Source organism: Rhinolophus ferrumequinum, chromosome 17 (assembly GCF_004115265.2).
Source record: "Rhinolophus ferrumequinum isolate MPI-CBG mRhiFer1 chromosome 17, mRhiFer1_v1.p, whole genome shotgun sequence".
In the NCBI taxonomy this organism is placed as follows: Eukaryota; Metazoa; Chordata; class Mammalia; order Chiroptera; family Rhinolophidae; genus Rhinolophus; species Rhinolophus ferrumequinum.
In genome coordinates, this window is record NC_046300.1 from 52749787 (window position 1) to 52767154 (window position 17368).

A 17368-nucleotide genomic window follows, 5' to 3' on the forward strand; every position below is an offset into this window, starting at 1 on the left:
CTTCCCCTGGTTAGGTTATTTAGAGTTAATTTCCTATCTGAGTTTTCATTTTGTTTTGTTTTATGACTGGTAATGAGAACATACTTTCTCTTATGGGATGGGTAGGTTTAATTGAAAGAGGATTTTGTTTCCTCTCTGTTTTGGCGCTCCAGAGAGGTAATCAGAAAACTTATAGGGTGTGGTGGAGAAGGTTTTTCCAGGACCTTGGGTGAGCTGTGAGGCCTAGCACATAGGAGTTAGGGACTTGGGGGCAACTTGAAGCTCTGGAAGAGCTGGCATGTTGAAAATGCCACAGAGGCTGAAGTAATAAGTCAGTTGCTACTCCGTTGAGTCTGATCTGTGTACATTTTACCATGAAATGTTACACCCTGGAGTCAGGGGGTCTGTTGGTTTTGTGTGCAGTGCAAATAAAGCCTGGAAAATCAATCCTCCATTCTTCATTGATGTAACCAATTTTTTTTCTTGGCTCCCCCCCCACCCCGCTTTTGTTATTATAAAAGGAATGTGAGAAAATATACATAGGCCAAAAGCTACACCCTTTTAACACTCGATCAGTGACAGCTTTCAGCAGGGGCTGGATTCCAGCGAGACCGCTGGATTCCTGGGAAGATTCATCTCTCTCTCCCCATTGCGTCTTTCCCTCCTACGTCCTCTTACATTATGCCTGGACCTTTGAGGTGAGGGGATCTTAATTGACTGAGACAGCCATGGGCTTTCATGGAGCCTTGGTTTGGAGAGAGGGCACTCAGCCGACTGGAAAGAGGAAGCCAGCAGAGAGTGGGCCAGGATGAGCCAGAGGAGAACGGCAGTACATACGTCCGTGCTGTGCCTCCATAGCCGCTGGGGCCCGCCAAGCCCACAGGCCCAGCCTGCCTTCACCCTGGCAACCTTTGTTTCCTTGACATAAGATGCAGGAGTTTACATACTGTGCAGTGGTCTTATAACAGGTCCAGGTGAACTCCTGCAAATCTCTTTCTCAGCTTGGTGACTGGAAATCAATTCCCAGGACAGAGGGAAAAAAAAAAAGATTTTGTTTGGTCAGAGGCTCCTAGACTCTGTGCTTTATCCATGGCCGGGGCTGGGTGTGTGTTGGGTAGGAGGTATTGTGGCAAAGCTGCTAGGATATGGGTTTGGGTGCCATGGGTGTGAGGCCCAGCTCACACTTACCAGGCATGGGACTGGGGGCTGGTGACTTTACCTTTCTGAGCCGAAGTTTCCTTTCCTGGAAAAAGGAAGACAGAGGGAACCACCCCTTAGGACTGTTTTTGAGATTGAATCAAGGAAATGCTTACAAGCATAGAGGACAGGACGCTCATTACATTGTCCCTGTTCTTATTCGTTGCTCTTATTTTATCTGATTTCTCTGACTTTCTTACCGTGGGGCCAGAAGCTTAAAAATATGTCTGAGATGTTTTCTAAAGCCAATACGCTGTGTCTCTGAGAAGCATGAAAGATCCAGAAGACAGGTTGAAACACAGTTAGTCCTCAAAGGTGTCCTCGGTTTTCTCTCATTCCAGGGCAGCATGCAGGTTCTGGTGACATACGGTGGGGACCCCATCCCGAAAAGCCCTTTCACCGTGGGCGTGGCTGCTCCGCTGGATCTGAGCAAGATAAAAATTAACGGCCTGGAAAACAGTAAGTGTATGAAGGGAGGGGAGCTGGGTCATTGAAGACCACCATCCAAGGCCGTCAGTTAGATTCCCTTCAAAAGACATTTTGCAGAGAAGCAAATTCTGTCTTACAAGACTTTGCCGATGGACGGACTTGTTTTCCATGAGCTCTGTGACCCTACCTGCTGCTGAGTCTCACTGAGCCTGTTTTCTTATTCGTAAAGTTGGGAGGAGGGGGCGGGAAGGGGTAGGAGTGGGGGTGGTTAAGAACACTCAAGGGAATATTGAGAAAATTAAATGAGCTCATAATTCAGAGGCTGGCACCGTGACTCAGTAACACCCCTCAGTAACTTGGATCACAGTGAAATGTTTTCATTACAAAGAAGTTGGGCACATTGCTTTCTGGTGAGTTTCTACTGTGCCAGCTCTCCTTGGCCCCTGACTCCAAATGAGGGTCGAGAGTCAAGTACAAAAGCCAGTTCGCTGGCACTCAGAAACCACAATTACAGTGCACCCCCACACCTAGCCCAATAGTCCTTTAGCTTGTTAAATATCTTATTACTACAAGATCATTTCATTTATTTTAAATTTTATTAGGGAAAATTTCAAACATACAAAAGTAAAGAGAATGGTGTATAGTATGAAGGCTGATGTACTTATCACTCAGCTTTAGAAGTTCAACATGTGATCATAAAAGTATTTTTTACCCAAATCTGTATTTTTTTAAACTGATTTTTCATCGAAAAACCACCACAGTTAAAAGTAAATTCCAGTTTAACCATCACCACCTCTTTCCCTCCCTAGATTAACCAAAGTTATAGTTCAGTTTCTTTTTCTCCTTTTTTGTTTTCGGTTCAGTTTCTATCCTTCCAGACCTTCTCTCTGCATGTGCATGTACATATGTGCTAGCAGAAAACATTTGGCAATGTTTATTTTGCATTCAAATATCTTCCTCTACCCATATGTCTTCAGCCTGCCTTTTTACATCAGCAGTTCTGCTTGGAAAACATTCACACTTTAATCCCCTTGTTGGCGTTAGCTGCCAAGTAACCGCAGCCTGGCTGTACCTCAGTGGCACGTTCACCTGGTTTCAGGCTCACACAGGGCTCGGCGTGTACCCCCACGGGAGGCCTCTTGTTTCTCCAGTGAGGGTTTCTTGGGGTCTCGGCAGGAGCATCGGTGAGCACCTTCATAGACCTATGACCCAAATGCGGGAGTTGTGAATGAGCCAGCTCCCAGCTCCGGGGCTCTGACGCAAGAGCTCAGTGCTGCCAAGCTCCTTTGTCCCTGGGGGGGGCAGCCAGCTCTCAATATACGAGCGGTCACTGTCCAACCCTTCGCGTGTCCCCTTAACACTCCTTTCTCTAGACTAGGAAAAGCACAATACCAATTAGGAAAAGCCTTTGGGACGTAGAGCTCCTTGCCTGTGGTTCGGCAGTATTCATCTAGGCAGGTCCTGTGTTGCACTAGAGTCAGGATTTCCCTGGGGTGGGGGTGGGGGGCTGTGCTCCCAGTGCTTTTGTTTTGGTTCAAAGTCCTTAACCTGTTTTTGTCAAAGATAACACATTGGTTTTCTGTGGCCCTGCTTTGCAAAGACCTTTCAAATACCAGCTCTGTGACTTTTGCCTTCTTGGCTGTGGGATTAAATTTGCTGCCAAGAATTAGTAAATAAAACACTGGCTTATGGGAATGTTTTGATCTAAAGTGAACACCAAAAGTAAGTAAAGGAAAGAGGACAGTGTCAGATTATAACCGACTGGTCAGCAAAGCAGATTGTGGAATCAAGTAAAGTTAGGTCTGAGTCCCAGCTTTGTGATCTGCTGGATACGTAACCCGGGACAGTCACTAACCTTTCTGGGCCTCAGTTTCTCCATCTGTTAAAGCCATTGGTTGCTAATAAATAAATACCCCATAGGGTTGTGATGAACATTAAAGGAGATAACGTGCTGTACTCAGGCCTGATGTACACAACGCGTTCAGTAAATCATAGCTATCATTGTTGTCGTCGTTAATGAATGATTGTTCTTACACCAGTTGTTCCTAAGGCCAAGGTGCTGATGGTTCTTACTCAGCCTCGCTTCTTGTCCTCCGTGACAGCTATTGCTTATTGTAGAGGCTGAGATGACCCCATGTCCAAGGAATCACCATTTCTGTGTTCTCAGGTCTTGCTGCTAAAAGGATCAGCTGATCAGTTTGGCTTCTTTCCCTTTTCTAGGAGTCGAAGTTGGAAAGGATCAGGAGTTTACCATTGACACCAGGGGTGCGGGCGGCCAGGGGAAGCTGGACGTAACGATCCTGAGCCCCTCCAGGAAGGTTGTACCATGTCTGGTGGCGCCCATGGCGGGCCGGGAGAGCAGCACGGCCAAGTTCATCCCTCGGGAGGAGGGGCTGTACGCTGTAGACATGACCTATGATGGACACCCGGTGCCCGGGAGCCCCTATGCCGTGGAGGCCTCACTGCCGCCTGATCCCACCAAGGTCAGCTTTGTGTTCGTTCCGGAACGTGTCTTCTGTTGTCTAATGTAGCCCCATAGTCCTCTGATGCTGGCAAACACCTTTAGAAAATCATGCTGTGATGAAAGTCAGTTCTCAATGGCTAACAGTAGTTCTCCTACAATTCGGCGTGCAGGGTCCCCTGGACAGCTGGGTCCCACCCCTCCTCTCATTCTCTGGCTGTGAGGGGCTCCCTGTCCCTGAGTTCTATTCTTGTTTGTTAGTGTAATAACTCACTTGCTTAGTGGAATAACAATACTCGCTTCAAAGGGAGTCTGTAAGGGTAGGGGAGGGGTGTGCGTGTGGAGGCCGCAACTGGCATCGGGTACACAGAATGAGCTCACCTTACAGATGCTAGAATGATAGAATACAAAAGTAGATTGTTCTCTTTATTTCTCCTAGTAGTCCTGAATCAAGGGTGTTAGAGTACGGCCAGTGGTCTGAATGGCATGAATCCTATAAAACTGTCCGTCTTGTTGAATCAGAGGTGAAAGCCTCAGCCTCCCCTTTCCCTCGTTTAAAATTTAGATTTTTCTAGTTTAAAATTTTATTAGACTTTATTTTTTAAAGCAGTTTTAGGTTCATAGAAAGACTGAGAAGAAGGTGCAGAGATTTCCCAGGTACCCCCTGCTCCAACGCACGCACAGCCTGCCTGTTGTCACCATCTCTCAGCCGAGTGGTGCGTGGTTATAAGTGATGAACCTGCACTGACGACGTTATCACGCAAAGTCCATAGTATACATTTGGGTACACTATTGGTACAGTCTGTGGGTTTGGACAGGTATATAATGACATGCATCCATCATTACCATTCATTTTTTATTATGCAGAATTTCTTGAGGGATGTATAGCCGTCAGAGCAATAGTGAGGTCCATGAAAGTCGTTCAACGAGGACTCAACCCGGGAAACCTGTGTGTGGTTATGGGATGGATGTTAGGTCTCCAGCTCTAGCCTGGTGGTTCAGAACAGCCGGGCAGGGCAGGAGAGAGGGAAGTCACACTCCGTGCTTCAGAGGGCCATGCCTCGCTGCTATGACTTTCAGTGTTGATTAGTTCACAGCCATGTCTTCCTTTCGTAGCCATTTGCAGCATCGACTGCACTGTAGCTGTAACTCAACTGTGGGGGTGAGTGTGTGACCCAAGTTAGGCCCCAGGGAGAAGGCCCACTTGACTGAGATGTAATTCAGTGCCAGTTATAAGCGTGGGTGTAGAAAGCAGTACTGGCTGAGCAGCAATACCAGTGTCAAGCTGAGTTTGACTTTCATTCTTTCTTCAAATAGGTGAAGGCCCATGGTCCTGGCCTAGAAGGCGGTCTTGTGGGCAAGCCCGCCGAGTTCACCATTGACACCAAAGGAGCTGGAACGGGAGGTTTGGGCCTAACTGTGGAAGGTCCGTGCGAGGCTAAAATTGAATGCTCGGATAATGGCGACGGGACCTGCTCTGTCTCTTACCTTCCCACAAAACCCGGGGAATACTTTGTCAACATTCTCTTTGAGGAGGTCCACATACCTGGTTCTCCCTTCAAGGCCGACATTGAAATGCCCTTCGACCCCTCTAAAGTCGTGGCATCGGGACCAGGTCTCGAGCACGGGAAAGTGGGGGAAGCCGGGCTAGTCAGCGTTGACTGTTCAGAAGCGGGGCCCGGGGCCCTGGGTCTGGAAGCTGTCTCAGACTCGGGAGCGAAAGCCGAAGTCTGTATTGAGAACAACAAAGATGGCACCTATGCCGTGACCTACGTGCCCCTGACCGCCGGCATGTACACGCTGACCATGAAGTATGGTGGGGAGCTCGTGCCACACTTCCCCGCCCGGGTCAAGGTGGAGCCCGCTGTGGACACCAGCAGGGTCAAAGTCTTTGGGCCAGGGATAGAAGGAAAAGGTAGGTTTCATAACAAAAGAGGGAGGCTGCAACCTCCCTGGATCCCCACCTCTGTCCCAAAATGTGTATAAGGGGCTGTATTGTCACTTGGCTGAGGCTACTCTGGAAGGAGCTTCTTTTGGGGGAGGGGTGCACATTAATTTCTGATTTTGAGAGTCTGAGAAACCAGTTGTTTGCCGTCACTTAATGTTTTCTAAAGTGCAAAGAACCTTGGTTCTTGGATTTGCTCCTGGGTCCATTGTGTTGATGTTCTTAACTGTGTGATGGCTCTGCAGATGTGTTTCGTGAGGCCACCACTGACTTCACGGTTGACTCACGGCCCCTGACGCAGGTGGGGGGTGACCACATCAAAGCCCACATTGCCAACCCCTCAGGGGCTTCCACCGAGTGCTTCGTCACAGACAATGCCGATGGGACCTACCAGGTGGAGTACACACCCTTTGAGAAAGGTGCGTTGACTTCTCTTTGGACGTGACCCTTGCTCAGAGTTGTGTTTGGCCATTTCCTCCCAGCGAGTGATGCTGACTTCTGTCTCACGTGCTCAGTCCATCTTAGCAGAGGCACTTGCAAAGTGACGAGGGAATGTGAAAACCTCACGCCCCAACAGAGCCACCTGCCCACTCAGGGCCTTGCATACTGGGCCTGTTGTGTGACAGTTGGGCTGAGTTTAGCCTAAGCCTCACCTGAGTAGGCTATATGGTGATGTCATGGAGATTGATCATTTGTGCAATTTTTTTAGCACATTAATTTCTTTCCTGAATATTAGGAATCATTAAAAAATTTGATAAATCATAAAAGCATTTTAAAAAAAGCACCATATAGCCTCATTACCTGGGTACATGATCCCTGTAAATATCCTCATATAGATATTTTAATCTCTTTTTATAGATGCATGTATGTTCCATAGTATGGGTTTTTCTTTGTCTTTTGGTGAATGGCTGGGTGGAGTTTTCCCAAAGCAGGATGTGTGTTTAAGATAATGGACTTGAATGTAGACTTGAGGATATTTGCTTGGAGAAGAGAGTTTGTGCGTGAGGGGGTGGGTCGAGGGTTTCGGGGGGCGAGGAGGGGGTATGGGAATGCCAAGTGAACAGAAAGCATAAATAAGCAGTTTGTATTTTTTTTTAAATTGGATCATACCAATATTACTGTTTCTTTAACCTACTCTTCTCAAATAACATGGTAAAGCATGTAGACATGAATACTAGGTAGAACCCTGGAGGAGAGTGTCACTTCCCACAAATAAGTGACTCCTGTACAATATGTTTCTGTTTTTTGAACAGGCCTCCATGTAGTGGAGGTGACCTATGATGATGTGCCCATTCCAAATAGTCCCTTCAAAGTGGCTGTAACCGAAGGCTGCCAGCCATCTCGGGTTCAAGCCCAAGGACCTGGATTGAAAGAGGCCTTTACCAACAAACCCAATGTTTTCACCGTGGTTACCAGGTAAGTAAGTCCCTGGGATTTATGTGTTGTGTCTCTAACAGGGTAGCCCTAGGTAGTTTAACTGCTTTAAAGAAGTTTTATGGGGTGTTTCCTACATATGTGTCATGGTCTCCCAACTTTTGAGAGGGAATTTTTCTCTGATATAGGAGGCATTTTCTTTTGTAGAGACTTATGTTACAGAGAAAGACCGAGTATACCTAAAAAGCTACCAGAAAGCACTTGGTAAGAGTCATAAAACTGCTGAGCAAACGAGGACTAACTTGGAAGCTCCTATATATGTCTGATAATGCAGACATATGTAGCCAACCTCGTATTTAAGTGAAATACTAGAAGAATTCCTATTAAAATCAATCACAAGGCACATACCTGAATTGTACTTGCAGTCCTAGCCAATGCAATTAGATAAGAAAACAAATGAAAGATAAACATCGGAAAGGAGGGGTCAAAGCTATCTTTATTACACCGTTAAGAAATTCCTTGTGTGAGAAGTGCTACAGTAGTTGAGTTGGATTGGCTAAATGGGAAGTTCACAGAGGGATTTTTAAATGAATTTTGGCAATAAGCAGACTGCCATGAACTACTAGTACTACTTCACTTTCTTTTCCGCACTTTCCAGAGGGGCAGGAATTGGTGGGCTTGGCATAACCGTTGAGGGACCATCAGAGTCGAAGATAAACTGCAGAGACAACAAAGATGGCAGCTGCAGTGCTGAATATATCCCCTTTGCTCCAGGAGATTATGATGTTAATATCACATATGGAGGAGCCCACATCCCTGGTAAGCTATCCCTTTGGATGGAACCCAAAGAGGAGCTGATTTTGCATGAAAGCAGGTTTGATTTTGCTTATCTCTCTGAATTAAAAAAAAAAGTCTGTTTGTAGTTGCGGAGAAGGGAAATTTTTCCTTAGGGCTGTATCTCCAAGAATATCCCAACTCCCAGTACTAAGGGCAAAGAAGTGTTGACTTGGAATTTTGACTGAAAATGGTTGTTCATCTGTTGGAGGACCTAGTTCTTGATTTAAAGGAAGGCTGTTTTTTTACGAAGTTGAAAATCTCCACTTTATTTTATGGTTGGTTCTTATTCATCTTACACATGCATCTTGTTTTCTGTTTTACAGTGACAGTCCTGGTAGCTGATAAAGACACACAAACTCAAATTCTTATTTATTAATTTCTGTCCTATGTAGTGACTGCATATACACTTACTGTAAAACAGGGTTTGTTATCCTCAGCACTGTTGATATTTTGGAATTTTTTTTTTAATTAAAGTTTATTGGGGTGACAATTATTAGTAAAGTTACATAGATTTCAGGTGTACAATTCTGTATCATATCATCTATAAATCCCATTATGTGTTCACCAGCCAGAGTCAGTTCTCCTTCCATCACCATATATTTGATCCCCTTTACCCTCATCTACCACCCGCCTTGGGATAATTTTTTGTTGTGGGGCTGCCCTACCCACTATAGCGTATTTAGGTGGCCCATTTTGTGACAACCAAAAATGTCTCCAGATATTGCCAAATGTCTCAACTAGGGGTGAATTTGCCCCCTACAACATCACTCCTAGGTGAGACCCACTGCTATAAATGATTTAAATAATAAAGAAATATATGACTAAAGTAGTGAAAGGCTCTCTAACTTTCATGTTCCAGCAGGGGAATTTCCATAGGCTCTAGTTCTGTTTGTTTAATGAAACAGTTGCCACCCAACACACAGCTAGAAGGGCAGGTGAATGTGTGGTGTCATGTGGACGCAAGTCCAAGGACACTAGGGCTTCTCCCAAGTCAGCTAATGCCTTATCTCATGTGTAGTGAGAAAGAGAGCAGCGCCCCATTCTGAGACCCCCAGACAGGAGGAGCCTTGGATGGGTCAGTGCTGTTTTTGCCCTGAAAGCCATATGCCAGAGTGAGACAGAGGGGCAGGGCCAGGCTGAGGGTCCTATTTTTGGGTTTCTGGATCTACTCCCAGGAAGCCGAGTGTCCCCTGACTACACGCTTTCCTGATTCTGTCTGTTCTTTCCCCTTATCATGTGACACTGTGCACACACCCTCACCCTCATTCTTTCTCTCACATTGATCAGAAAGCTTTGACATTCAGCTCAAAGTAATTCTACTCAAATGTTCATTTCAGCCTTAATTCAGTAAAAGTGATATTTCTCCTCAAACTTGTCCTTGCAGCTCTTTCAATATAGATTTTTAAACTCCTGTAATCACTAATCAAGGGAAGTTCAGCCCTGGACCAGACAAAGCTCCTGCCTCAGAAGCTTCCTGTCTAGCCTTTATGTGACCAAAATGTGTGGTAACTGCTATGAAGAAAGAGAGCAGGGTTCAGTGACAGGATATGGAGCCATGGGTACCTTTTAGTTTTGCAACTCTGCTGTTCGTGGGTTAGGAGAGTGGGGCTCGGAAAATGGGTAGAAGGCGTCGCCAGAGAGATGACCTGGTGGCTTCAGCCAGGCAGGTGGCAGTGGAGATGAGTTCCTCCTGCTTGTGGAGGCAACAAAGCTATTTTGATTTTGTTGGGAAAGTCTAGTGGATGCCATCAGACTTTGGAATTCCCCTTGTAGAAGGGGGTGAGAGTTTGGCTGACCCATGCGCTTGAAGCAGATGGCCATTTTTGAGCATAATAACAGAAGGAGGCCCATGTGCAGTTTTCCCATCAGATGTAGATGGTGCCTTTCTATGTTTCAGACTCTCTGTTGCTTCCCAGAGCCTAATGCCAGCTTCTCCTGGACTCCAGAATTTTTCTAGGCAGAGTCATTTCGTAAAGTATTGGTTGATTATCTCAGTGTCAGGCTTCATAGCTAAGGGAACTTGTGAGGTGCTGCTGTGAAACGTTCAGCAACCTGCTAGCTTCTGATTTGCTTGCATGGGAATTCTAGTTGGTTAAACATTAGCCCAGCTTTTCCTGGCCCAGTACAAAACTCATAGTGGGGTTATTTTTAACAAGGTATCCTTTCTTACCCGCAATGGCATATTGGTTTCCTATGGTGGTCTGTTGGTGGTGGCTGCTTAGACCGCCGAATCCACTGCATCAGGAAGAAGGGCTGCCGTGATTGATTGATGATGTCTGCCTGGAGCTTAGAACACGGGAGTGGCATAGCATGCTTGATACCTGCCGTCTTGTACTTCAAGTTATCTTGTTGGTTCTTGGCTTCTCACGTGCTAAGTTCAGACAACTTCCAGTGGACGCTCAGAATCCTGTGACCTCTTTTCCAGGCAGCCCCTTCAGGGTTCCTGTGAAGGATGTCGTGGACCCCAGCAAGGTCAAGATTGCTGGCCCCGGGCTGGGCTCGGGTGTCCGAGCCCGGGTCTTACAGTCCTTTACGGTGGACAGCAGCAAGGCCGGCCTGGCCCCACTGGAAGTGAGGGTCCTGGGCCCACGGGGTGAGTATTCATTCTGCCTTCCTGCTAACATTCACCTGCCCAGGGAAGAGACAGCCATGACCCAGAGCAGATACTTTGCTTTTAAGTTTGGTCAGGAACTTAAAATTAAATTTCTCAAATTACTTTATTGCTCCATATTCTAGCTAAACAGTAGAAGTTCCTGCCTAAAAGGTAGACAGCCTGTTATTCCTCTTGCGGTCTGTCTTCCCCCCACTTAATAATATGGCTTTAATTTCATTTTCTTAAAGTAGTGAGATGAAGCAGATAGTGTTTGGGCTCGCACGTAGAATCATTGTGCGGCTGCTTCATTACATGTTTCGGCATTTGTGAGGGGACTGGGGTTGCTCTGGATTTGGGTGGGTGGTGGGTTTGGAGGTGATACTTCTGTTTGAGACGCCTTGGTGCTCACATGGACCATGTACACACTTTCTGGAAATGACAGATACTCTGCTCACGTGACACATGGCTTTGTCATTTGTCCCAACTCCCTGGAGAGAGGAAATCTCTTCGAGGATGGGCATTGTTGGCAATTTGGTCCACCCTTTTGACAGCCTGGGATTAGGGGTTGGTAAGGTGAGCAGGCCATTTTGGGACAAAGCTCTGAAGTGCATTAAAATTCACTTTTTTTACTGCGACCCCATTACCTCTTCCAGCACTTACAATGTTGAATTTCTTAAATTCTCTGTTGAATTTCTTAAATTATCTGGGTTTATCCCCAGTGATGTGTTCTTGGCTTCACAGAAGTAGCAGATTGGGGGCTTCCTGTTTGTGAAGAGGAACTTGCTCCTTGATGGAGTTAGTTCAGCAGGAGGCTATGCCCCCTTAAACTCAGGGTAGAAGTGGTTTGGGGGAAATGAGGTCATGGGGCTGGAAACTGATTCTACAGAATTACTGAGCTTCATGATGTGTTTGTGTGTGTGTGAGAGAGAGAGAGTGTGTGTGTGTGTGTGTGTGTGTGTGTGTGTGTGTGTGTGTAGAGAGAGAGGGGCAGGCTTTACTTAGTTAGATATGTACCTCTATTATGGCGGATTCTTCAGTAACAGCCTTTTAATTTTAGCTGATGAGACAGATTCCCAGTCATGGCGCAGCCCCTTGAAAGCCATTTCAGAATTCTTTAAAGGTGACCCGAAGGGTGACTTTATGGAGACAGGTTTGCATTTTCCTATTGGCTGCTGCTTTAATTTATATAACCCGAATGCCTCTTGCTGGCCTCGCCACTGAAATTGCCTTGTATGTCCCTCCTCTGCTTTGCTTAATGAGTATGTTTCGCTTTGGTTAACCTACCCTGCTGTTAACCAATCCTTGACGCTCATGTTTGGAACTGGGATCTAGAATCTGCCAACACAATGCATGCCTTGATTATGCTTTAACATAATCTCCAACCATCCCCTGCAGGCATCACACTGATGGTCCCCTCACCCCATGAGATTGGCACCCTCACCTGCCCCGCACCTACACCCAGCTTGCTGGCACTTGTGGTCTTTGCTCAAAGATGGCCACAAGTCTTGACTGGCCGGCACATTGGTTAATTTTGCTGTTCAAGGTTCTGGACTCTTTGGCCCTGCATCCCAAGCATGCCTAACCATCTTGAAAGGATATATCATGTCTGCAGCATGCATCTTCCTTCACCATACGCCCTGCAGGAACAAGTGTGGGCCGTCTCCTTAATTATACTTTAGGGCAGACTGAGTGTACTTCCGCCAGTAACAAGCTAAAGGTGTCTCATGGGGTCATTTCTGGAACCATGAATTGGGGATCCTGTGTCCTGTGATTTCTTAGGCCTCTGATTATGGCCTGCTTGCCTTTGTGTTACTCATCAGTGGAAACCAATAGCTCTTGGGGATGAATGTGATTCTTTTTGTGTACTCAGCCCAGGGTGGAGTATAAGGCAGGCCAGACAGTTTCTCAGAACATTCATCTCTGCCCTCAGGCCTGGTGGAGCCGGTGAACGTGGTGGACAATGGGGACGGCACACACACAGTGACCTACACCCCATCCCAGGAAGGGCCTTACATGGTCTCTGTAAAATATGCTGATGAAGAGATCCCTCGTAGGTAAGCTTCTGACACGTAGGGAAGGGGTCCAAACGACTCCAGTCCAACCCTCTGCAGGCTTCATCAGCATTGCTCTGGTGGCCCACATATCCATCCATCTAATCAGCAAGTATCACCGAGAACCTGCTTGCTCAGCACAGGTGTCACAACGTACTAGACCCTATGTCTGTGGCCCCTGCTCTCTGCCCCGACCCCCCCAAACCTTGTGCCTTTCAGCCATTATTAACTTAAAGACAAGCTGAAATTAAGGAGTTGGGAATCTTTGAAAAAAAAGAAAACAAGGAATACATTAGTTTATCAAAGTCTTCTTTCTGTTGACGCTGCAAGTAGTTTTCTGATTAGGGCAAAGATTTTGACTTCTTGACTTGAGAATTTGGTTGCCAATAGCATTCCCAGGAAGTGTGAGATAGAAGCCTTGCTCCTCGTTCATAATTAATAAAAAACATATTGCATAAGCTCTTCACCTCTCAGAATAGCCTCCAAAGGTTTTTTTAATCATACTAAAGATCCAAAAGTTTTACCCATACCTCTAATATACATATGTACATAAAGAGCTCTAGCTATGTAGTTCTAACTATGTAGAAATATTTGTAAATTACACCTATGTATTACTTTACTACTAGCATACAAAAATAAGAAGATGAGATAAAATAGTAAAACTGAAGTTCCAATATGCTCTTCCCATTTTGGTGACTATTGTGTTAGCATAATAAAACTAGGCTAAACATTGTTAACCCCGTGTTTCCCAAACAAATTGTGGAATTAGTTTATATCCCCCGGAATGCAATCGGTGAAAGCCAGTCTGTGGTATGATAGTTACTACCTCCCAATGATACATGTCTGGACTTAAGACATTGACTAAACGTACCATGTTATCTGCTCTAGAAATCCCTTTTGCCATCCCCGTTGCTTCGTGTAAGGGAGGTCAGATGTAGTGGTGTTGACATGAATCCATACTGACCGAGGGTATATGTGTCTCTCAAGTCCCTTTAAGGTCAAGGTGCTTCCCACATACGATGCCAGCAAAGTGACCGCCAGTGGCCCTGGCCTCAGTTCCTATGGCGTGCCTGCCAGTCTGCCTGTGGAGTTTGCGATCGACGCCAGAGACGCCGGGGAAGGCCTGCTTGCTGTTCAGATAACGGTAACTGGGAGATCGTTTTTGGGGCCACATTGATTAATGATCACCCTGGTTAGGGGTGAGAACAAGGATTCTAATAACCAGTTTCTGACCTGATGCCAATTCATGTTGGACAGATTTTTCCCACCAGAGAGTCAGTGCTTGTGCAAGAAAACAAACAGACTTGCCTGTGAGGTCTGAGGGTATAGCTCTAAGTACCACGTTTTGCTATGTCTCATGTGTTTTGCTTTCTGTTGTATCTATGTCTATGTTTTTATTTAAAATGTTTTAACTTACTCATTGGATTAGGTAGGACTAAGTTCTGCTACACATCACAATCCACCCTAAAATGAGTGCCTTAAATACATGGATTGTTCTCTCGTGTTAAAGAAGCTGAGGGGCAGGGTACCTGGGTGCTGTGTGGCTACTCCATCCCAGCATGTGGCATCTGTCCTTATGGTCTCCTCTTGGGCCACAAGGCTCCTGGTGCTCTGGCCATCTGATCCACATGATACAGCAGAGGAGGAAAAAGGGCAGATGGGAGAAAATCCGGGCCTTCCAACTCCATCAGCTTTCTTATACAGCCCTATGATAAGTCTCTTAAAAGACTTCCACTCCCTTTTCATTTGCCAGAAATTTGTCACAATCATGTGGCCATACCTAGTGGCAAAGGCTGCTGGGAAGTGTGGAGTCTTGTATTCTGGGAGCAATGCACCTAGCGGAGAATTGGGGTCCTTAATGAAGAGAGAAGGGAGAGTGAATATGGCGGTGTGCAAGCAGGGGCCTCTGCCCCCTGGCCACCCTAGTGTCAGTGGATTTTGAGCTAAAACACTATTTGTTTGCTTGACAGAAAAAATTGACCATGTCCATCACCGTGTTAAAGGGATCTGCGACCCTCTCCTCTTCCCACCAAAAACACTCAATTGTATTAAGCCAGTAATTCCATCTCCTCCCGAGAGAGGCACTAATTAATGAGCAACATGTATCAAGGTTTTCCATGAGTCGTTTCTATATCTTGGTGACAGTATCCCAAATGACATTTTTCTGATCCACAGGACCAGGAGGGAAAACCCAAAAGAGCCATCGTCCAGGACAATAAAGATGGCACATACGCCGTCACCTACATCCCTGACAAGACTGGACGCTACATGATTGGGGTCACCTATGGGGGGGATAACATCCCGTTCTCTCCCTACCGCATACGGGCCACACAGACGGGCGATGCCAGCAAGTGCCTGGCCACGGGTGAGTGCAGGTCACGGTCAGGAGCGTGGGCTTTGGAGTCAGAAGTCCAGGGGCTAGCCCTGATCACACAGCTGTTAAGTAGCTTAGCAAGATACTAAATCCCTCTGAGCATCAGTCAGACTAAGATTTAAGATCTTTTTGAGAACGTTTAAATTCAGGAAGCTCTTCTAAGGATCAAAGACTGTCACGGGGTTATTGCAAAGGTTTGATGAGGTCGGGCATGAAAAATGCTTAGCACAGTGCCAGGCACATGGCAGCTATTATTGTAGTACTTTTGAAGTGGGTGCCTTTGTTGAGATCTCAACTGTGAAGGTAGCTCCCTTGAAAAGCAGCAAATGTATGCCTTTCATGAGTCGATGGTTTCGTTATTCAAGATCATGGTAGGCCAGCATGAGAGAAACGCATTCAGGGACCTAGATTTTTCCTCAACACTTGGGACTTATGCCTAAGTCTCTCAGGAATTCTCCAGGAATATTTGAGCATCACAGTTCCTTCCATTTCTAAGACATGACTATTTGAATAGCCCAGGCCCTTCATTTTCTAAGTACAGCTCTTGCAACTCTGCTGCTGCTTCAAGCAGATTTCCAAACATGAATCCCCATCTCTGAAATGAAACAGATTTGCTCTTCCTTAAATAAAATTAATCATAGGCCCCACCCTGGATGTGTTCTGTTTCTCTCATATCTTGTCTTATTCTGAATGGAGAAAATCTTTTGGATTTCAGGGCAAGCTTGTAAATTGCTCGTCTTGGCCCATTTTGGCTCACCCACTGCAAAATTTGATAACTTTTGAAACACTGGCCAATCTGCCACCTCCTGAGTATATGCTGTGCCAGAGACGACTGGATGGCCTTTGCTAACCAAAGGGCGTGTCAGTGTTGGGTGGGGACTTCCTCCTTGCTTTCCAGGCCCTGTTGTCGCCTCTCATTCAGGCAGAATCCTGAGCAGATAACTGCTCACCTGGGGTCTCCTGTAGGCCACACCTCTCGGTCTGTCATTCAAGGCCTTCCACCGACTGGCTTCAGCCTTCCCTCTACTACTCATGTCTGCACAGCATGCTCTTATCACTCCCTGTTGCTTCTACACACTTTGCCCCCTTTTTTTTTTTTTTTTTTTTTTTGGCCAGTGTGCTTTAGTTTAGACTTTTCTGCACTCCCTGATATTGTGTGGATCCTGTGTAATGGGGTGCCACAAGTCAGAGAAAGAGATTGGTCATCGTTGATGGACAGAGGTTGTATGTCTCCCCTAGCCAGATGCTCCCATCCTTCAGAATTCAGCCATTTCCCCTTTCCTGAGAAAGCCTTCTGTCAATGTGGAAACCCTGGGCTATAAAGTCTTAGAACTTTTGAATGGAAGTACTGCAGGACTCTTCTCTGAAGAACAGTGGATGTTTCTTTTCTGTAACTTTGTCCCCCTCAGCATTTCTACAGCAGGTTGAGCTGTGATTCTTGATGCCTGGCATCCGTCTGCCATATTAGATTTTGAGCAGCTTGAGAGCAGAGACAGTATTTTGCTCACCTTTGTGTGTGTCTGACACTTAAGAAAACATGCAACATGTTGTTTGTTGATGAAAGCTGACTTTCATGCCCATACTCTTGAATGGTGGCGAGCCAGATCCAGCATTTCACTGACACTCCGAGCTCACAGGTTCCTTATGTAATAAATGATAGATGAAATGCTTCTGTCAATATCGCCTTCCCCAGGCAATCTCTGGGACCTCCCTATATGTGGCTGTAGTTGAAGGTCTCACATTTACAGGTACAGACAACACAGACGTATGTGTTTTGTTCTTAGGCCCCCAGGGTCACTGTCCATGGCTGAAATTTCCATTCTCTTCTCCAGGTCCTGGAATTGCCTCCACTGTGAAAACCGGGGAGGAAGTGGGCTTTGTGGTTGACGCCAAGACTGCCGGGAAGGGGAAAGTGACCTGCACAGTTCTGACCCCAGACGGCACTGAGGGTGAGGCTGATGTTATCGAGAATGAGGATGGCACCTATGACATTTTCTACACGGCCGCCAAGCCAGGCACCTATGTCATCTACGTCCGTTTTGGGGGCGTCGACATTCCCAACAGCCCCTTCACTGTCATGGTAAGGAAAATTCCTTCTCTCAAGCGTGCTGTTATCAGCAGAAACCAT

At 46.2% G+C, this 17368-nt stretch overlaps 1 protein-coding gene across 6 annotated transcripts in view; it reads left to right on the forward strand.

Annotated features, from left to right (window-relative positions):
* The window catches only part of FLNB (filamin B), a 124875-nt gene that overhangs the window by 78105 nt on the left and 29402 nt on the right, over positions 1–17368 (forward strand). For 3 of the 6 annotated variants that reach the window (XM_033132802.1, XM_033132803.1, XM_033132801.1), the window contains exons 19-30: positions 1518–1635; positions 3826–4088; positions 5384–5981; positions 6257–6430; positions 7265–7427; positions 8044–8204; positions 10648–10815; positions 11873–11965; positions 12746–12869; positions 13854–14010; positions 15042–15231; positions 17073–17320. In XM_033132802.1, the coding sequence (XP_032988693.1) occupies positions 1518–1635; positions 3826–4088; positions 5384–5981; positions 6257–6430; positions 7265–7427; positions 8044–8204; positions 10648–10815; positions 11873–11965; positions 12746–12869; positions 13854–14010; positions 15042–15231; positions 17073–17320 (2457 nt within the window). The remainder of the gene's footprint in view (positions 1–1517; positions 1636–3825; positions 4089–5383; positions 5982–6256; positions 6431–7264; positions 7428–8043; positions 8205–10647; positions 10816–11872; positions 11966–12745; positions 12870–13853; positions 14011–15041; positions 15232–17072; positions 17321–17368) is intronic. The other 3 variants (XM_033132804.1, XM_033132805.1, XM_033132807.1) reach the window with 1 other exon arrangement.